The sequence below is a fragment of the Cervus canadensis genome, chromosome 24 (assembly GCF_019320065.1).
Source record: "Cervus canadensis isolate Bull #8, Minnesota chromosome 24, ASM1932006v1, whole genome shotgun sequence".
Classification (NCBI taxonomy): Eukaryota; Metazoa; Chordata; class Mammalia; order Artiodactyla; family Cervidae; genus Cervus; species Cervus canadensis.
In genome coordinates, this window is record NC_057409.1 from 11315364 (window position 1) to 11337536 (window position 22173).

Genomic DNA, 22173 nt, shown 5'->3' on the forward strand with positions numbered 1-22173 from the left:
GACACCCTAGAGGGGAAATCCCTGGCAATCCAGTGGTTACAACTCGCACTTCACTGTCAGGAGTCTGGGTTCCATCCCTGTTCACTGTATGGTGTGGCCAAAAAAAAAAAAAAAAACATACTAGAGAGGAAAGATAGAATTCTAAAATCATCTTTTGCTAGCTGCTTGGTCACTCTGTTGTTAGTTTATCCCCATCTTGAGTGTTTGTGGTCCTAATATCCTTTTCTAAACTGCCAGTTGGTCTGAGTTTTCCACCAAAAGTGTATCAAAACTATTATTTATGAAGCTTTTGGGGGTGGAGGGGCCAAGGGGTGTTTTTCTTTTGGGTGATTTTTGTTCTCCTTTCTTCATTTGTTTCCTTTTTTGGCTGAAGAATGGGCTACTGCTGCTTGACCTGTCATCTTTATGTGCTGTTTACACATGGCTTTTACAAAAGAAGCCATTACCACATCTGATTTATCTCTTATTGCAAGTGCCCCTTTAAAAGCATTTGTTTTAACTTAACAAATTAAAAAAACAAAAATCACCAGGTTAGCATTGTTATACAACCAAGGGAAATACTGATATTATTAATTTTTCAAAATAGGGATAAGATTATAAATATTAATAAGATAGTAAATGTTTAAAAGACATATGTTTTGTTTTTTAGAGCTTTTTCCCAAGGCACTTAAAGCCATTCTTTGCTGAGACATAAATTTGCCATATTTTGTTAGAGAGAAGTATGTGGAAAGAAAGCACTCGCAATTAACTGATTTTATCAGGATTGGAGTCTACATTTTTTAGTTTGCATGTTGTAGACCTTTTGGGGGTGTTATTTAAATACATTTTGATCATTTAAGTGACTGTAATATTTATTGTTTACTTTAGTTCAGAACCAGGAGCTGGACTCTTCTGCTGGGTATCTTCCTTCTGTGCTTTAGCAAGATAACCTCGATTCCTGCTGGTTCTGTGGTCATTTGCAGTGCAAAGCATTTCTTACTGGGTTTGCAAAGCAAGGGTAATGTGCTATGTGGGTGTATGTGTGTCTGTGCACACCCCTCCCCCTCAATCCCATTGCTACCTTCTGCTCATTCCCTTTGCCTTATCAAAACTTGTTTTTTTAAATTGTATAAGTAAGCCTAACGAATCCCCAAACCTCCTTTTTTCTGACATACAGAAATGCTGATAAAAGTTTAATGTATTAACTTTCCCTGAGATATTTGCATTTCAACAGGCCACAAAGTCATTGCAAAGATGATGGTGACATTACAGAGTTGATCGTATCATTAAGCATGATTTCCAAGGTCAGTTCTGACTCTCGGTTTACTTGATTGAATGGCAGAATAGAAGGAAGAGAATGGGAAAACCCATGGTAGTTTAATAGATGTAGGAGATTTAGGGTTCCATTGAGTGAAGTGATTATAGAGACAGTATGCTGACTCCAAGCCTCTTTTTACAGAAAATTTAGTAATTTCTGGAAGCAGAATCTGTGGGTAATAACACAAAGAGATATACTTTAGGCTTAGAAACAGCAATAAATCTATGAAGCTTTAAAATAGTAAATTTTGTAACTGATCAAAAATGTTCTCAAAACTATTAAAAACTGCCTATCCAGTGTTCTTCATGAGAATCTTGGCTCAGGAATACTTAAATATCTTCAGAGTGTATCAATTTTAGTTATTATCTTCTGTCACAATTTCTTTCTTCTAAGTTCTACCTGTGATATCCTCTAAAATATAACAAGAACCTGATTCAGAACATGCTAAGCTGCAAGGAAGACCGGCCTTAGTTAAATCCATGCTGCTGTTGTTCAGTCACTAAGTAGCGTCCGACTCTTTGCGACCCCATGAACTGCAGCACCCCAGGCTTCCCTGTCCTTCACTATCTCCTGGAGTTTTCTCAGATTCATGTCCGTTGAGTCAGTGATGCTATCTAACCATCTCATCCTCTGTTACCCTCTTCTTCTGCCTTCAGTCTTTCCCAGCATGAGGGTCTTTTCCAATGAGTCGGCTCTTTGCATCAGGTGGCCAAAGTATTGGAGCTTCAGCTTTAGCATCAGTCCTTCCAGTGAATATTCAGGGTTGCTTTCCTTTATGATTAGTTAAATCCATAGGGTTGGCTAATTTGTATACTTAAGAAACACTTATATAGGAACTAGTTCTGGTTTGTGTTTCTTTGCAAAAAGGAGTATTTTGAGAAATACAGTACAATGACAAATAATATCTAGTATTTGCTTAGTACTTCATTTTGAACACAGTACACAGTTAACCCTCACAATACCCATATCAGATATATAGTGGTGTTCTGGCTTTATATGATAAAATTGAGTCTCAGAGCAGTTCAAGGACTGCTCAAGAACAGGCAGTTTTTAAGTGAGAGAACTAGAACTGCAACGCAGCTTTGATGTTTCAGTTCAGTGGTATTCTGTTATGCCACAGCTCTATCCTAAGTCACTTAGTCCCCAGGTGAAAATGTGATGAAAGCTACAGAAAGTAAATTAAGAAGGCTGGAATTTGTGAGACTCTAGTGACTTATAAAACTACGTATTAAAAATGGTGCTTTAAGATCCCCAACCACTAATAAGTTGATTTATTAACACTGGACTGCCCTTAACTTGCCTTAAATCCCTCAGGTTGTTTCACAGAATGTCTCAGAACCTGAAATAGGATCTTTCAGTCAGTAGGAACCAGCAGATGGACATAAGAAATGAGGCCTTGGGACTTCCTTGGTGGTCCAGCAGTTAAGACGTTGCACTTCCATTGCACAGGGCATGGTTTTGATCCATGGTTGGGGGATTAAGATCATGCATGCCATGGTGTGGCCAAAATAGAGAAGGAAAAAAAGAAAAGAAGCCTTGCCTATTGTTGAGACAGAGAGTCTGGGGGCTTTTTTTGGCCTTGGGGGTAATCTGGTTCTTGGTTTTAAAATCATTCAGAAGAAAATAGTTTGTTTGGAAGAAAATAGTTGTTTCATTGACACATTTATTGGAAATACTTATTAACAGATAGATCAGTAGTTCAAATTCCCAGTAATTAAATCAAACTTCAAGTACCAGTTCTGAGGAAAATCAGATTTGTCCAAAAGCAAACAAACTAGAAACACGTTGTCATCAAACCGAAAGACATTTTATAACTGTAATAATTATTTGTTCTTCATCAAAGAGTATTTCTGGTTTTTTGTGCTTAAGGCTCTAAGTATATTTACGTAAAAGTGAAACTCTTGTTGATTCGGAAGAGAGTGTTAGAGGCTCTTTAAGATGGCACTGGTAAAGTGGGTTAAGACAGGATATTTATGCATTTAGTGACAGAATTTGTATTTTGGTCTGGCCAGACTAAGAAAATTCTCAACTTAATCAATTTGATAAAATAAAATGTCACCTTATCCTGTTAATTGCCCTTCTCTTAAAATTTGTCCTGCATAATTTCAGCAAGTGTAATGTTTATTAATTTGTCTATAATGTCTGTTTGCACATGCATGTGTATATATGATTATAAAATTTTCATTGGTATTCTAAAAATAGATCTTGGAAAACACTGAGTAGAATATGAAGGAGAAGCATTTTCTGAAAACTTAAGCATACCTTGAGTCCAAGGCTCTCTTTAGAAGTTAGCTTTGTAACTGATGTGACTCTATTTTCCTCCTCCTTTTAACATTGTTCTGTTAGCTCTCTAATTCTGCTAATGGTGGACTCAATAACATTGCTGACTGGCTTATTTCAGTGCTTAATGTCATGTTATAATACCAGAAAAGGCGCACACAAAACACTGTAATTAAGCTTACTGACCAGCTCTGATGAAGCCTTCTCCCCAGGCTTCCGTCATTGCCCCAACCACCACATAGCTCCAAGTTTATCATGCAGACATACTTTACTGCTGTCTGTATATATCATTGTTAATATCTTCATTCAGCTAAAGTCCCCTGGAAATTGGATGACTTCCTTCTTTTATGTATCTCAAAATCACCTAAAAGAGGATTCTCTTCTGAGGTGACAATTAAACAGCTATTTATTGAATTTGGTCAGTTCATTCTGATGTCTTGTACTTAATTTCAGTAAGAGATTTCAACCTGAGGTATAGAGCACTCAGCCAAAACAAACAAACCCCCCCCACACACAAAAGAAATATAAAGCATTCTGATGTGAAGTATAGTAGTGTTTATCCATAGTCAGTATCACTAATCTAGAGTTAATGTTCAGATCAGGTCTTGGGATACTTTAATATTTTATATTCCCAGTGGCTTTTGTGACTTTGGCAAGTGAATGATCATTTTCCATGTGTCTTCAGATGTCTGATAAGACATTCACAGAAAATCTGTGACAACTCACAGATACAGCCATATTTTTATTCATATTCCCGAGAATATCACTGCCATATCTAAGTCAGAAAACATTAAACAAAATGTAATGAAGCTACACTTTAAATTTGAGCTTTTTTTCCACTCAAATAGATTAAGTCCGTCACCATTGACTTTGACTTTCAAAACCCACTCAAAACACTAAATTACTCGTGTTTTATAGTATATTCTCCATATAAAAGGATTTGTATACTGTTACCAGTTGCTGACATTTCTTATTATTCTTTCCATTAACTACTTTTTCATTTAGGAAACCATTAAGGTCTATTTTTAACTGTTTTCAATGGCTTGGAGGATATTAAGGATTTATTAGCACTTCCTTCATAGATTGTTTACCAGACTCTTCAGGTTTTACAGATCATTTCATTACAAAACCAGTGTAAAAGCTTGCATAAGAAAAATAATTTAATAGCATTTTTATTATAAAGATAATGCATATTCATTTTTAAAAGGTTGTGAAATACAGAAAAACACAAAGAAAGAAATTAAATTACTTGCAGTCCTACCTCTATTGATATTTTAGTATACCTTGAGGTCTTTTTCATGTGTATAATTACACACATTAGAAAGTATAATTCTTAAATGGATAAGAAATAAAACATAGTATATTATCAAGAGGAAGATTTAGTCTTTGAAGTTAACATTTTTGCCTTCTTCCCTCATTCCAACAATCTAATCATGGTCCTAAAATCAAAGTATATCCCTGGAATCATGTGACAAGGTTGACAGTGAAAAAGTTGCTGTTCTTCACTTGGTCCTTAACTGCCTACCCAGGATTTTAATATATATGAAGATAAAGTGAGACAGTAGCAGGTTCTTTTTTTTTTTTAACAGAGAAAGAAACTATTTCCCCATTGCCATCTAAAGATAAAATTGGACTTTACTAAGCAAGGAACAAGTGACAAAATGGAGAGAATTACTACATAGACCCTCCAGGAAAAAAAAAAAGTATATGGCTCTTGCTTATGCAGCAAAATTTTAGAAAGATTTCAGGATTTATCTTCATTGTGATGCTTATAGGATAAGAGAGTCTTGTCAGCATAACTGTACTTATTTCAATAAAATATATAAATCCCTTCCTTCAAAAATAACCTAAAAAGGAAGACTCTGGATTGCATTTAATGAAATAACAGCAAAATACATATAAAACACCCGTATCCCACTTTTAATAATATCTGTAATCCCTAAGTCAAGAGAGAGGTTATTTATAACTCATAAAGACACATACATGCTCAGGGCTTGATGATCCTGTGACATAATCTGTTTGAGTGAGTCATTTTCAAGAGAAAGCCTTTAGGGGGAAAAAAAAATTTCCAAAAAAAAAAAAAAAATCAAGAGATTTTTCTCTCCCAAAGAAAATACTGGTTTATCGTACTTAGCAGGAACTATTGACTTTCTAAGTAAAACAAAGTTTTCAGTCAAACAATGTTCCTGCTCACTTAAATACTGGTCTAACATTTTTCCTTCTCATATTCTTGAAACCAACTAGACAACCTGTGACATACCCTTTGGAAGATCTGTTTAAAGTTTCCAGGCCAGTTTGGTATTTGGAGCTGTGCAGAATCTTATATAATCCAATGGCCCATGCTGATGGTCATAGCCAAAGGTACAGCACTATCAGTTAAAATTCTTTACTCATGTTAGATGCCAAATTGTGGGTGTCTTATGTCATAAGGGTTTTATATCTTCTTTTTTGCCCCAATCTCTTCTTCTGGCTTTCCAGCCATCTGCTTATGTTTCAAAGTATGGTGTCAGCCACTAAAATCAGAGTCCACTAAGAGGACTTTGGGCAATAAACCTGAAAAGTCAGGTTTATTGTATATTCTTTTGAACGTAATAGGACGTGTCCTTTGGGCCTACTAGAAATAACTTTCCGCTGCCATGGGAAGAAATGGCCTTTAGAATCAGACACTGACCTTAGGGTTAGGTTAAACTCTAGTTCCATTAGTTCCTAGCTCTCACCTGCTTACCCTCTCTATTTTTTCATCTATAAAATAGAAATCATGACTACCTCGTAATGAGGTTGTGAAAAATGAAAAGAGAAAACATGTTAGAGTAACTGTCACATGGTGAACATGCAATAATGTTAGTTTCCTCTTATTTTACTGATGTAGAACTTTGAATGCTAGTCTATTCAAGTGGACCACTTTTTATGTTCTTTCTAAACGAGCCTTTTCAGTTTTTTAATAGCTCGAGGCAAAACACTTCTCAGGGCTCCTGAGTTTATCTAGTATAATTTCAACAAGTTTTTACTGAACATCTATTATGTGCCAAAAACTGTGCAAGAGAGATATAGAGCTAAGTCCTTATCCCCCAAGGAGCTCAGTCTAATGGAAAAGATAGATGACTAAACCAATAATGACAGGGTACAATGGGAATGAAAGAGTAATGGTATCTAAACATACTTTAGGCAGGCAGAAGGAACAATACAATATTGACAAAGGCACAGAGGCAAAAGAAAGCATGCTCTGTTCTAAGAATTGCAAATTTTCTTGCGTTAGTAGAGAGAAGGGTGTGTGTGGAGGTGTAGCAGAGTGAAGCTGGAGAGAGAGATAACAGTCATATTTTAAAGTATTTTCTGTGTCTTAGAAAAGGACCTGAACTTTAACGAAAAGTCAGTGAAGAGTCACTGAAGGACTTTAAGCTGAAAAATGGAATTTCCAATGTTTCATTTTTAGAAATAAACACTTTCACAGCAGAATAAAGGATGTGTTCAGGAAAGGGTTGAGATGAGAAAGAAAGAAGGAAGAAGGAAAAGAAAATTTGTTTAGGGAATTAGTAGTAAGCGGGGTGAGGCATTATAAGAGCCTGAATGGAGACAGTAAGTGTGGGAATAGAGAAGAGCAGATAAGGGACATACTAAAGTGGACTGGGTGAGTTTAGTTTGGGGCATATTGTATCCCATATGCCTGGGAGAGTGTCCAGCAAGTAGTTGGCTGTGTTGTCCCGTAGATCTCGACAGCAGAGCCAACTGGAGCGGCTGATTCGACCATATGTGAGAGTGCTCTAAGTGGTAATCCAACCCAACTGTTATCAGTTTTCCTTTTATTTCCAATGACTAATACGTATTCAGTGATCAGTAAATATTTGTTGAATTGATATTACTGTGGCCACAGCTTTTACGCCTGGTCTCCTCTATTCCTGCTATGAAAAAAATGATCAATCTATCTAATTTTACTCAGCAGTAGGCAACTTTGGGACAGGTGGTGCTGGCCTCAGCAATGTTTGATTCACAAATGGCTTCTTGATGACAGACCACTACTTATCACTTGGTCGGACTGGTATAAAATTGGCTCTTCCTTGATTATCTTAGGCATTTTCCTGGTTATTAATCAACCTTCTCAGTTGTGACAAAATTATTTGGAGAAGCCTCTGCATGTGAGTGGGTTTGGATATGCTATTCACAGCATTAGAGCTAGCATACAGCAATTTGAGAAAGCCTATCTGTTTATTACCAGTGAGTCTATTTTGGGCAGCTCCATAACAGCTTGTCTGACTCAAAAGAAATGGTGAGATAAGTGCCTTAGAAAGTAGTACAGAGTGTTAGTAACATAACAACAAACTCATTCTGGTGTCCCCCAGGCCCTAGCCTATTACTGGTGCTCAGATAATGTTGATTGAATTCAGTGAATCTACATGGTAACTGAGAATTTACAGAGTGCTTTCATATGCTATTGTATTTGATCTTCAGAACCCTGTGAGTCAAACCAAGTATTATTCTCATTTTAAATATGAGGAAATTCATATACGCTTAGCATGAATAGTTTATATATCTCTGATACATCTTCAGACAAAGACAGTTTCTCTTGTCATCTTTCAATTCCATTTTTCATGTCCTAAGTAATATTCATGATCAGTCAATGAAAGAGCTCCCCAATGTGAGTTCAACTTGTACCACCTTGAGATGATCTTAAGTTAGACTGTTCTTAGAAGTAAAATTGGCCTGGAGTTCTTAAGTGCAGTGCATCTTTTCTTCTCTTACTAGACCGCTTGTTTATATTCATCACAGTGTAGACTGGTTTAAAACTTAGGGAGCAGCAATGATTTGTTTAAAAATATATAATACATATAGTGTGATTTCAGTACTAAAATGTGTAGGCTGGTCCAAGCAGAAGTTATTTATTCCAGGAGCACCTTTTTAAAAGAGTGCTTTTCTGTTAATTTCCTATATGGCATGTAATATGGTAAATTGATTTTACCAAAATTTCAGGCCTGTGTGGCTTATTTATAGCTCTCTGGTGAGCACATGCCAATTTTCCTAACATTTGGCTTCTGTTAGATTGTTCATTTCTCAAATGGTTCATGTTCTTTTACTACTAGCGTGAATTCCTACTCTTCTCCCAACCACAGCACTTTTCTTTAAACATTAGGAATAGGTCCACGTACTGTGATGTTATCTTCTCTTCCACATTCTCTTGAAAGTTCTTATTTTAGATCTGTTTATCCTTTAATGTGAGGCATTTAGCCCAAGAGGGAACTCTGTTTCCAGGATTTCTCTCAGGAGTTGGAGACATTGTCATTCATCTGTGGAGAAATACTTCTCAACTGCTGATAAACCATGTTTATTCTGTTTAAAAGCATTGTTTCACTATTTCTGATATTATAGTTAATTCTTTGACCATGGTTGGATTGTCTGTGCTGGATGTACTTACCTTCCATATCTCTGCCAACCAAAGTCTAGATTTCAGCTTCTCCATCATGGGCCAGCATGATGATACATATGACTTGGAAATGTATGGAACATTTTTCAATCTGATCAGACTCATCCAGCTACGTTTTATCGACTCATAAATTGCACTGTGTCCTGTGCATAGTAATGAGTTAGGTATTTAGGAATAGTGCCCCCTCTGAGTATGAAGAGTATGTTATACAGAGAAGACCATAGTAACACGAACTGTTTGTTCCTCTGTGAGGCACATTGAAATCATTTCTCAGATTAACCATGTTGTAGAACTATGACCAAAATGAGGTTGGAATTGTTTAAGCTACTGACATGTTTAGTGAACAGCAAGTAATTCTTCCTTTTGACCACTTTAGGAGCTAAGATTCCTGGTTTATATAAGTATTAATATTTTTGAGCCCTCTTAGAAATCATTGTTGATTCTGAGTTCACTGTGTTCCCCACCTACTCCTAATCTTCTTGCTCTTGTGTGTGTTCATTCATTTGTAGAACATAAATGGCATTCGCACCGAGGAGGTGGCTGCCGTGACCACGGGGCCATCTACTAGCCCTGACTCTGACTGGGAGGGCCCCAAGCGTTCAGTAATTCCTAGTAAGAGCCAAATGACCACTTCACCGGAGTCTCCAAAAAACTTTGACTTTGGCTCCCTCTCCATAAGCAGCAAGGAGACAGAAGAGAAGGAGCTGGGGGCAGCTGGCTCTCTTGATATTAAGGAAAAGCTGAGAGGTCCTGGTGGGGAGTGTGTAGGAGTGGAGGAACAGGCCAGTGCCTTACAGGCCTCAGTATCACCAGCTTCCTCCCAGCTGCAACTTGGTGAAAAAAAGGCAGAGAGTAGTGAACAGCGTGTTACACCAGGAGAGCCACTTGGAAAGCAAAATGGATCATTTCTTGACTCTCGTGTGGGTAACCAATTCCCCACCCTCATTCGAAGTTTCCAGGTAGTAACTGATTCAATGATGCAGATCTAACGACTCACTTTGGGAGAGGGCCAGAATCTATTCTGCGGAGGCGGTGGTGGTGGCAGTGGTGAGGATAGTTGCCTCTTGGCTCTTTTCAAAAATCACAGAATAAAATTGAAGTTCTTGGTTATTACAAAGAAATGTATTCAGAGTCATTAACACCACCCCCAAAACTCGTCTCCTTGATTGAGAACGGGCTTCGTAAAGAGGCGAGTTTCTGAGACTTCTGTGATGAGGGGCCTTCAGTGTTCTGAGACCCTGCTCAAAAAATTCAGATACTCTTAATTAATTAAAAGGGGTAGTTGACTTTTTAAATGAGGAGTCAGGCCCCAAATAATGGTTTATGTATTGCAACCACACGGTGCAGCCCACCACTCCCACTAACCCCACTCACGGGAGCTTCCATGATCATAGGCACTAATCTCCTATGCTAAGGTGGATGGCCACTTAACTTTACCACAATCATATGGTAGTTTCAGGGTGATTTATAGTCTTGGGGAAGGTGAGCTGATGGACAGGACACCTTTGATACTTCGCTTAAGTTCATTCTTTGGAAATTCCGAGATTAATCACCAGGTGGTGGTAGAACTGATTATCTTCTCTCCACTTTTCCCAATACTGTTTTCTTTTCAATAACTCCAAAGTGAATGTCTGACATTGATTTGAAAGAAGTTAATGAATTCCAGGGTAATGTGTTCCAATGCCAGTGCTAGGTCATGTACCATTTGTACTAAGGGGAGGAAATGTGGCTGATTTCCTTAATTTTAATGGTGCAGTCACAAGGACAAACAGAAGTGACTGCTCTTTGGCAAATAGTTTTATATTCAAATTCCGAAGGTTCGTCTGAAGTGTTTTATATCACCAGTCGTAACTGTCTGATACTACCGCTTTCCATTAAGGCTGCGAAAGTGAAGAGTAGTGCTATTCTTTAATGTCCTTGGTGATTTGACACCTTGTCAGGGCTACACGGGAATAGTGTCCAAGTCTTGGGCAGAGGTTGAGCTCGCCCTTTGCTTGATCAGAGCAATCACTTTGATCAGATCAATGTCAGAAGATTAGCTAGCCACAGCCTTCAGAGGACTCCGGTAACTCTGTTTCTTTACTGCCTCACAGCCTCCCCTGGTAAAGACTCAGACCGTCACCATCTCAGACACTGCCAATGCTGTGAAGAGTGAAATTCCAACCAAAGACGTCCCTATCGTCCACACCGAGACCAAGACCATCACGTACGAGGCTGCCCAGGTAGGACACAGTTCAGTGTTTCAGAACCAGAGACTATCCGGTAAACGTGATAAATCACCTCTCTTCATAGGGCTTCTCACCACTTGCTGCAAATAATGCTAGGCTTTTCTGGGGCAGTGCTTTTCAGAAGAGATCACTGATCTCAAGATGTCCCCAGATACTTTATTAAAAGCAAAATTATCTTGGATCTGATGGCTTATATCCACCCAGTTCAGTTAGGGAGGACAGTCCAGTGTGATGTTTGAGAACATGGGCTTTGGATCAAACAAACCTGAGCTCAGGTCCCAGATTCTCCATATATTAACTTAAACAGGCGGTTGAGCATCTGGGAGCCCTGATGCCCTGCTCCGCCCCCCCACGGCCACCTGCACTGTGTTAGTATCTACCTTGTGATTCTGTCGTGAAACTTGTGTAAGACGGTACTTGGACACAACACCTGAAAGTGTTAAGTAAAAGAAAGAAAGTGAAGTCTCTCAGTCGTGTCCGACTCTTTGTGACCCCATGGACTGCAGCCTACCAGGCTCCTCCATCCATAGGGTTTTCCAGGCCAAGAGTACTGGAGTGGGTTGCCATTTCCCTCTCCAGGAGATCTTCCCGACCCAGGGATTGAACCTGGGTCTCCTGCATTGTAGGCAGATGCTTTACCATCTGAGCTCCCAGGGAAGTATAAGTAAGTAAGAGCTAAAATAACTGTAATCAATTTACTACAATTAAATTTAAAATCATATAAGAAGTTAGTGCTTAAAGTTTTATTTACCTCCTACTTTTAGTAAAATTTCTCCCTCCTTATTAATAATTTGAATGAACTCGTCTTGCTTAGGTTGAGTCATTTCCTTTTTCATTCACAGAAGCCAAAAGTGCAAAAAACTTTTCCGTCTGTAAACTGAACTGTTTATTCACTACTGCAGCAAATATTTGTTTCAGCATTTATGTATTAGGCCAAAGCAATGTACAGGGTGGACACAGGCCCTTCTCTCTGGAACTGACATTCTAGTCTGGAGAGACAGGCAATAAAACAGAGATGTATACATTTCAGACAGTGATAAGTGCTTTAAAGAAACTAAAATAGGATCAAGAGTCAGACAATATGCGATAACATGAAGAGTTGCTATTCTGGGCCTAGAATAGTCAAGGAAATCCTCTCTGAAAAGGTGACATTTTAGCTGAACCCTGCACGATGGGAAGGAGGCAGCCGCGTGGAGCTCTGGCTGGCCGATTCCACACAAATCCTTTCGGTTAATCCTCACATCACCATAAACTGGGTGATGACGTCCACCTCTGGGAAGTGGTGTCACTTGCCAATTAAAAACACATTCTTTGCAGTTAGACAAATGGAATTTGTATCCTAGCTCAACCATGTACTAGCTGGATAACTTTAGACAAATAACTAATCTCTAAGCCTCTGTTTCCTGCCTGTAAAATGGGGATAATACTACCTACCGCCTCAAGTTTGGGAGGAGGATGAAGTGAAATGATGTCTGGACAGCACTTGTTGTGTTCATAGACATTCAGTTAACGTTGTATGCTTCCCCCTTCTCCCTCTTGTTGTCTAGACTATGGAATTTGAGTTTGATAAATAATGACTTGCTCCATTGCTTCAGGTTTCCTGGCAGTGGTGATAAAGTAGCCTCATTTAAGCGGTGGTTTTGGAAGATGGTTCCTAGAGCTGTGTGCTGAATCTGTTAAAGGAGGGGCTGCCTGGGGAGACAGGGATAGGGCTTCTGGCAGGTTTAGGGGGATGCTTGTGAAGAACTGAAGTGTAGCCTGAGGAAACGAGAAGAAAGAGCTATGTCAGGAGAGACAGAGATGGACGACCAGGACTTGGCAGTGGAGGGGACTGCAGAGAAGGCAGAGGACGTTCCTTTAAGACTGTGCACACAGTGAGCTAGGAGTGCTTTGAAAAGAAGTACTTGCTTAGGGGAGGGAACTCTTTAAGCCGTCACTACCATGGAAACAACCCGTCCGTCAATAGAGAACAGGTTTGTAATTTATAGTACATCCAATTAAGGTAATTATGTGCAACCATTAAAAAAAGCTTCTGATGGGAATAATCTGTGGTAAGTTGGTAAATGAAGAAAATGCAGTACAATATGGTATAAATAATATGCTGTTTACGTGAGGGAAAAGGGTTGTATGTACAGGTATGTATATGTGAATATACTGTCTCTGAGTGGGTGCTCAAAGAAAACAAAAACCCACCACTGGATGGCCTGGGATAAAGAGGGGACTTCAGTCTGTGGTCAGGAGTGGGAGGGACACTGACATTTCATCTCCATTTTGAATATTTTAAATTTTGTAATGTGCATATCAAAAAAATTTTAATGGTTCAAAATAAGTTACTTAAAAAACTGTTAGCGCCATTCTGCCCACAGAAGCCCATGTATGGTTTGAGTGTAGCCCATACAAAAATTCATTTTAAAATATGATAGCATGTAAGAGAAATACAGAGGCCCCATGATGTACAAGATAAAGCCTGTGGGCCCTGGAGTTAGAGAAACTTGGATCTTCTTTAAAAAAAGAAAAAAATAGTCATTTATTTATTTAGCTGCACCGGGTCTTCATTTTGGCATGTGAGATCTTTAGCTGTGGCATGCAAACTCTTAGTTGTGGCATGTGGGATCTAGTTCCCTGACCAGGGATGGAACCCAGGCTCCCTGTGTTGAGAGTGCAGAGTCTTAGCCACTGGACCACCAGGGAAGTCCTCAAGAAACCTGGATCTTAATTCCAAAACCTGCTAGCTTTGTGACCTTTAGCAAGTCACTTAACCTCCAAGCCTTAGCTTTCTCTTCTGAGAAATACCTTTATAAGATTATTGAGATAAAGATAGTATTTTCCTGGTGCATAGTGGCTATTCCAAAATGGTAGCTATTATTATATTGTTATGCATCTACTTTATTTCACTTTAACCAGCTACCTCGGGGCGTCCCTAGTAGCTCAGCTGGTAAAGAATCTGCCTACAATGTAGGAGACCCTGGTTTAATTCCTGGGTTGGGAAGATCCCCTGAGGAGTGATAGGCTACCCAATCTAGTATTCTTGCCTGGAGAATTTCATTGCCTGGCAGGCTCTAGCCTATAGGGTCGCAAAGAGTCAGACACAACTGAGCAAATTTCACTTGCATACATCTACCTTTATTTGACTCTAACCAGGCTTAAGACAAATTTGTGATTTGTCTTACTTCTTATTGACTAGACAGTGGAGTATGGTGGGGAAAAGTGTTGACTTTGAAATTAGATTTACTGGATTTGAACCTGTTCCATCACTTACTAGTGTCCAGTCAAGTTACTAAAATCACTTTGTGCCTCAGTTTCCTCATTTGTAAAATGGGGCTAATAATAGTTCTACCCCATAGGGTTGTTGCAAGGAATGAATAAATTAATGCACATAAAATGTGCATTTCAGATTAAGTTGTCACTACCATGGAAATAACCTAAGTGCCCCTCAATAGGAAACAGGTTAAATAAATTATATATAGTACATCCAATTATGGTAATTCTTTGCAATTAGTTTTCTAAAGCTTCTAATGGGAATGTCTACAGGACAAATTGGTAAATGAAAAAGCACAGTGCAGTATGGTATAAGTAATATGTAGAAAAAAGTGACTGGCACATGATAAGCACCAGATAATTATTTGCTATTGTTACTATTTATTTACTATAATTATTTCTGCTTCTGTTTTTATTATCTTGCCAGACAAGTAGACCTGGGAACCTTATTTCAGTCGGTCCATAATTCCTACACTTTGGGACATGGTGAGAGGAGGTGGGGAGCCAGAATAGGGTTTTTTCCTTTTTGCATGTATTTGTATGTATGTGTACTTGAGGTAATATTTACATACAGTGATATGCACAGGTGATGAGTTTGGTTTGATTGGTTTTGGTAAATTTGTCTGTGTAACCAAGATGTTTTGGGGACACAGAACATTTCCATGACCCCTGAAATTTTCTTCTTAGCCTTCTCCAATCTTTGCCTATTCTTGAACTTCATATAAATGAAAGTATACAGTCATACCCTTTTCTGTCTGAACATGTTTTTCAGAGTCATCCATGTTATATGAATCCATAGTCCACTGTTTTGTATTGTTGAGTGGTATTCCATTGTACAAATATACCACAACATGTTTATACTTTCATTTCTTGATGGACTGTTGAGTTGATTCCAGTTTGGGAGAAATATAAATAAAGCTGCTTTAAGCATTCACGTGCAAGTCTTTCTGTGGACACATGTTTTCACTTATCTTGGGTAAACACCTAAGAGTGGAACTGCTGTGTCATAGGATAAGGGAATGGTTAACTTTATAAGCAACTGTGAAAGCCACAGCACCCTTTTCAGGAAACACTGGTAAGAAAAGAGGCCCCATGTGGGAAGAGTGTAAGTCAGAAATCAGTGTCTCCTCCCTCTTCTACCTTCTCAAGACAGAAAAGGAGGAATAAGGGGGTGGGTGACGGTAGATGATAACAGATTCTCAGGTTTAGTAGAGGAGGAGTTCTTCAAGAAGATTTAGCCCTCTTGGCACACAAATTCTTTTTTTTTAATTAAAAATATTATTGACCTGTGGCTGATTCATACTGATGTTTGGCAGAAACCAACACAATTCTGTAAAGCAAGTAGCCTTCAATTAAAAATAAATTAATTGAAAGAAATAAATAAATTTAAAACTAAAAAAGAAAACTATTGAAATATAGTTGATTTACAGTGTTGTGTTTCACGTATACAGCAAAGTGATTCAGTTATTCATAAATATGTATACACATATGTGTACATATATGTCTATACAGATATGTGTGTATGTGTATACATATGTGTGTATACATGTGTGTGTAATGTATATGTGTATATACACACATGTATATGTGTATGTGTGTATATGTATGTGTGTATACACATATATGTGTGTGTATGTGTATATACACACATATGTGTGTATGTGTGTGTATATGTGTATATATATATATATATACAAACACACATACATTCTTTAGATTCTTTTCCATTATTGGTTATTATAAAATATTGAATATAGTTCCCTGTTGGTTATAGATAACCAACAGTAAGTCCTTGTTGGTTATCTATTTTATATATAATAGTTTGTATTTTAATCCCAGACTCCTAATGTATCCCTCCCCGCTACACACCCTTTCCTCTTTGGTAATCATAAGCTTGCTTTTGCTGTGTCTTATTTTTTTCTGTTTTGTAAATAAGTTCATTTGTATCATTTTTTTTTTTAGATTCCACATATAAGCAATATCATATGATATTTGTTTTTTTCTGACTTCACTTAGTATGATAATCTCTAGGTTCATCCAAGCTGCTGCAAATGGCAAAATTATTTCGTTCCTTTTTATGGTTGAGTAATAGCCCACTGTGTGTATGCTAAGCTGCTGCTAAGTTGCTTCAGTCGTGTCCGACTCTGTGCGACCCCATAGACGGCAGCCCCACCAGGCCCTGCCGTCCCTGGGATTCTCCAGACAAGAACGCTGGAGTGGGTTGCCATTTCCTTCTCCAATGTGTGAAAGTGAAGTCGCTCAGTCATGTCTGACTCTTAGCAACCCCATGGACTGTAGCCTACCAGGCCCCTCCATCCATGGGATTTTCCAGGCAAGAGTACTGGAGTGGGGTGCCATTGCCTTCTCCCCATGGTGTGTATATTGGGACACAAATTCTTAACAACTTACAATGTACTTTTATTTTTCAAATTTCTTTTGATCTTCACAGCTACAGTGGAAGCAGGGCACAAGATTGCCTGTTGTAAAAGTGAGAAAAACTAAAACTCAGAAAAGTCATAATTACTTGCCAAGATCCCATAGCCAGCCACTGTCTGAGCTGGGACCTGAACCCCAATCTTCAGACAAGAAGTCTTTGCCCTCAGTCCTAGTTCAAACATTTATTAGCATAGAAATCCTAACAGTTTATTTAACTTCTCTGGACCTCAGTTGTCTTAAGTTTCCATATACTTAAGTTATAGAAAGTTAACTTTCTATATAGTGTAATAATAGAACCTACTTCAGATATTGATAGATGTGATTGAGGTAACAGCTGCATTATATGCTTGGCATATAGTATGAGTGCAATAAATATTAGTTGAATCTGAATCTAAGGTAGATCGGTGGGTCTGGGCTGAAGAAAGTGTTAGTGAACTAGTCAGTAATATGCCTGGTATGAGGGTGGCTGGCGTGAGTGAAAGACTAGGTGACACAATCAAGTTCTCTCTGTTCTGTCCAGATTCCTACCTGGAAGGGAACCCAGCCAGGGATTCTCTCCTAATTCTCTTCTCCTCTTCCTGCCCTCCCCCTAACGCCTCAAATTTTTGGCTCAATGAAATGTGGTCCTTACTCAAAAGGGCTGGAGGCCTCTGCTTATAATATAAATGACTTCTGTAAAGAGGCAGAGAAAGAGAGTAACTGACACATTGCTTGCTGCAGGCTGCTTTATGAAAACGATTGCAGTTCTCTAAATCCCTCTCTGAGTCAGTGTATGATACCAGTGTTGGGTAGTTTAGGTCATGCCAGTCTGAAAAGCATGTAGCTGTAGGTAGCCTCCATCCTCCTCCCCTCATTTGTTTTCATCTTGGTCAGGGGTTGTCAGCAGCTCTGAGTCTGCTAATGGCCCAAATGGTTGCTGATAACTGTTCATCAGGCCGAGTCTGGCTCCTGCCAAACATTTCTCTTCCTTTTTTGCTAATGTCATTTCTCAGCCTGATCATAATATATTTATCTTGGTCCTAGTAGAGTGAGCTCCAGAGAAACAAGAAGTAGCCCCAGCCCATGTTCTCTGTATAGATTAGTTGTGTAGCCCAGCATTTTAAACACTTTTAAACCCTTCCTGTAATGAGGAGGACCCATTTCAATGATACTTTTGGTCTCAATAATTGTCATTGAGATATTCTATGTATTTCCCCCTACTTAGCCTTGAAAGAACATACCTCAGGTGCTCCAGTCTTCCATATTGATCTTCAGAGAAGATAGCCTGAGATTCCTTATACCCCAGCAGGGACCTTTCCTGGTTCTTTCTGGAAAGTTCTGGCATATGACTCAGAATCTAGCCTTGCTTTAGCAACCAAGAGTTTATACCTTTTCTTCTTGCCTTGGGTGGTGTGTAAAGAGCTCTAGGTTTGTAGAGAGGATTGGTTTTGAGTCCTTGGGCAAACCATTCACTTTCTCTGAGCCTGAGTCTTACCTCTAGTGATTAAAAAAAACCCACCTGCCAGGGCAGGAGATGTAAGAGATGCAGGTTAGATCCCTGGGTCCGGAAGATCCCCTAGAGGAGGGCATGGCAACCCACTCCAAATCTTGCCTAGAGAATCCCAGGGCCAGAGGAGCCTGGCGGGCTACAGTCCATAGGGTTGCAAAAGAGTCGGCCACAACTGAAGCTCACACTCACACACGTCTCACCTGGGAGCGCTAGTAAGTATCTGCCTTTTCTATGCATATTGATAGGACTCATGTAAGCATCAAAAAAAGATGAAGTTTTGAAAGTCGTTTGTGAGCTGTCACATGCGCTATACATGTGCATAGTCACTGTCACTGTTTTTGAATCTGTGGTTACACAGCCTCCTCCCTTCTCTGATCCACTCCTGTCCCTGACCCAGTGCTGAGGAAACTAGATTCGTCCAGCTTTTTTAGGAGCTTTGTTCCCAGGGGATTCCTTTTATTTACTAAATAAGAAATCACTGGAAGGGAATTGGGGGTTTGCTTTAGGATGTACAGCCGCAGAGCAAAGCTGCATCTCCAGCATCTGCCCCCGAGGCTTCCCGAGAGGCGTGCTGATGCGTTGTGTCTCCTTCTGCAGACGGACGACAGCAACGGCGACTTGGACCCAGGAGTCTTGCTGACAGCGCAGACCATCACATCCGAGACCACCAGCAGCACCACCACAACTCAAATTACCAAGGTAACAGACAGCTAGAAATTCCTTATGAAACCCAGTGGCATGCCAGGCTTGCTGCCTCTCTGTAAGAACCCTGGTCCATAAACAAGGATTTTCAGCTTTATCTTTACTGAGGCAAGTTATTCCCCATGTTCAGGTGGAAAGGCCCTGGTGCTTTCCCCAGTAATAAACCCAGAGAGACCCTGGGCATCCCTACCTCCTTAGTGGTCTCATAGAGTCACTTTTTCTCTTTACACTTTCCTGTCTCCCTGGTCAGTGGGTCCTCTGTCTGGCTGGGGAAGTCAGTTTAAAGGCAAGTTTTGTTGGGATTATTAAGCAACCATATTTTCCAAGCCAAAAGTCAGAACTTGGGGTCTCACAAAGAGGGTCTCACAAAGAATTTTTATGTCATGTCAAGGATCAAGGCCATGGGAACTATAGTTCAGATGCTGAAATATTGGAATCATTAGAATATTGTTTATGGGGGCAAGAAGGACAAAGTATCTAAAATTGGAACTACTCCCAGAAAATCAGAGATAATCCATATTTGCAGTGGCACTAGAGGAAAAAGCATTTTCTTATAAGTAAGAAATCTAGATTCCTGACCAAACATACAGATGACTGGAAGCCAGTTACTTCGTGTATCTAGACCTTGGTTTCCTCATATGTCAAGTAGGGAGCATTATTTGAGAATCTTTGACATTAGTCATAGGAGACTGTTTTAAAACAAAGAGCTTAGTTTCAAGCTGCATGACATTTTTGTTTATAGTCTTCTGATTTTTCTCCTCTTGAAAATAATAAAAATATACAGGAAAAGAGCAAAAAGAAACACCTGTTCTGTTTACTCAGAGAATTATGTTTAGCTTATTAAAAATTTTTAGCAATACAGAGGAACAGAGGTGTGCTCATTTTAGCAGATCTAGTCCAAATTGTGAACAAGTGTGTGAGAAAGCTATTCTATGCAGTACCCCACAGCAGATTAAAATTTGGAGTATAGTTTTCAGACTGATTTCTTGCTGTTATTTCTTTTGCTGTTTGGGTTTTTCTTTTCTTCTTCCTTCCTTCCTCCCTTCCTTCTTTCCTCCCTTCCTTTCTTTATTTCTTTCTTACATAATAACTTTTCTCTTTGGTTTCAGACTGTGAAAGGTGGGATTTCAGAGACCCGGATTGAAAAGAGAATTGTGATCACAGGAGATGCGGATATTGACCACGATCAGGTGGGGATGCCAAGGAGATTCTGAATGTGGGAAGGTTTCCCAGTGGGTTGACTGATGGATACCAGAGTTGGCTTGCACAAGACAACAGCTTTATCTCCAAAGAGCCCCCTCAGCTTCTCCAGCCCTCAATTAAGAAAGAGGATAAAGGGAATCAGATCACGAGACCTGTGGGGAGTGGCGGGGGGGGGGGGGCGCCACAGATTGAGGAAGTAGCAAACATGGGCTGCAGACTCAAAAAGACTTGAGCTCGGATCCTAGTTCTTACCAGATTTTAGCTCTAACTCCCTCAGCCTCTGTTTCCTCATCTATAAGCTAGATCTTCCTTCAAGGATGTTGGGAGAATCAAGTGAGATACAGATGTACGTCGTGTGACACGCGGTGGACTCCAAGCAAATGGAAAAACTGCCGCTGTTCAGGGGGGATCGTGTAACCTGTGCTGGAGGCAGTAGAGGCGATCAGACCAGCCTATGGTCTCTGCACTGGGAGGGGCCAGCCAGGGGGGACCTGGTGTGAGAGGCTGGGACTCAGGAGACTGGGAACCTGCTTTCTTAGACCTGTCACGAACTTGCTGTGTGACCTTGGGCAAATCATTTTACCTCTGATTTTTGTTTGTTTGTTTGTTTCGTCTCCTAAAAGAGAGTAGGTTGATCTAGATCATTTCTGGGCCCTTGTGAGTGCTAAAATTCTATGCTTTTATGTTAATTAGGTGCTAATTGTGTGCTTGAAGCAATTAGCAAATAATAAGGTCAGGATTAATGTTCCCAATTCTCTGGCAGCTGAAGTTAGAACAGTGAAGCTGCAGAGAAGAGGGGGTGGAAGAGACTGCATGCAAATGCTTCTGGAATCATTGACAGGAGTGCTGGAGCCATAGTTCTGTGGCCTTTATGCTGATATGCTGAGTGCCTAAAAAAAAGAAAAAAAAAAAACAAAACTGAGCTGCAGTGCTGGCCGTTCCCTGGGTAGCAGGATTGAGACTCACAGCTAAGAACACTGGGCTGAGGGTCCCAGCAGTGAGGCTGCAGAAGCCCAGGTGGGAACCCTGGCAGCCTGTTTGCCCCAGCTCAGGGGATGGGGCTGCGTTACCAGCCTGCACCCACCTACGCGGCCTGATGTGATCTGAGCCCCGGGCACGTGCTCAGTCTGTGCTAGACGGCCTGGGAAGGAGCTTTGGCTTTGCCGTGAGACAGACCTGGGTTGAATCCTGACTCTGCAACTTACTGGTTGTGTGTCTTTGAGCTATTCGGCTTATCTTCTGTAGTTTTGCCATCTGTAAAATAAAAATAACCCTAGGTTTCTTTCAGGTTATTGTGACAAAGGGACATGCACACCTTGATAGCCCAGAGCGGTACTCAATTGTCCTCCAGTCCCTGAGACATGGGGACACATGGAAGGAATAAGACATGGTGGGCTCTGGATGGGGAGGGGGCTCTTGAAGAAGATGCAGGCTGTCAGAGAGAGCAGGTGTAGGTCAGAGGAACCAGAGAGAGGGCTTGGGCGGGGCCTTGGTTGAGCAAACAGGATGAGGGGGGATGATCAGGGCTCTGTAGCGGTAGCAGTTCCAGCAATGGCTTTCATGGAGTCAGGAGACCAAAAGAGGGATTTCCCTTCTTCGCATCCCTCCTAGAGGTAGTCTTAAGAGCCAGAGTCAACAATCAGCTGGTCAAATCTAGCTAGAGCCCTTTTTGATGGGGGGGGAGGGGGGCGGGGGCGCAACAGGCTGTCTCTGAGAATCCCATGCCACTGTCCCCCAAAGGCTGTATTGGGCTCTTCCACCCTGGGGTGCTCTGAGCTTGAGGCTGAGACTTGCAGCCCAAGGGGAGTAGCAGTGTCATTGTGCATGCATGCGTGCTCAGTCGCTTCTGTCATGTCCGACTCTG

The 22173-nt window shown here is 40.1% G+C and overlaps 1 protein-coding gene across 10 annotated transcripts in view; it reads left to right on the forward strand.

Moving 5' to 3' along the window:
* EPB41 (erythrocyte membrane protein band 4.1) overlaps window positions 1–22173 on the forward strand; it is a 178321-nt gene that overhangs the window by 151675 nt on the left and 4473 nt on the right. For 5 of the 10 annotated variants that reach the window (XM_043444628.1, XM_043444620.1, XM_043444623.1 and 2 more), the window contains 4 exons: window positions 9503–9952; window positions 11087–11215; window positions 19002–19103; window positions 20216–20296. In XM_043444628.1, coding sequence (XP_043300563.1) covers window positions 9503–9952; window positions 11087–11215; window positions 19002–19103; window positions 20216–20296 — 762 coding nt within the window. The remainder of the gene's footprint in view (window positions 1–9502; window positions 9953–11086; window positions 11216–19001; window positions 19104–20215; window positions 20297–22173) is intronic. The other 5 variants (XM_043444625.1, XM_043444626.1, XM_043444627.1 and 2 more) reach the window with 2 other exon arrangements.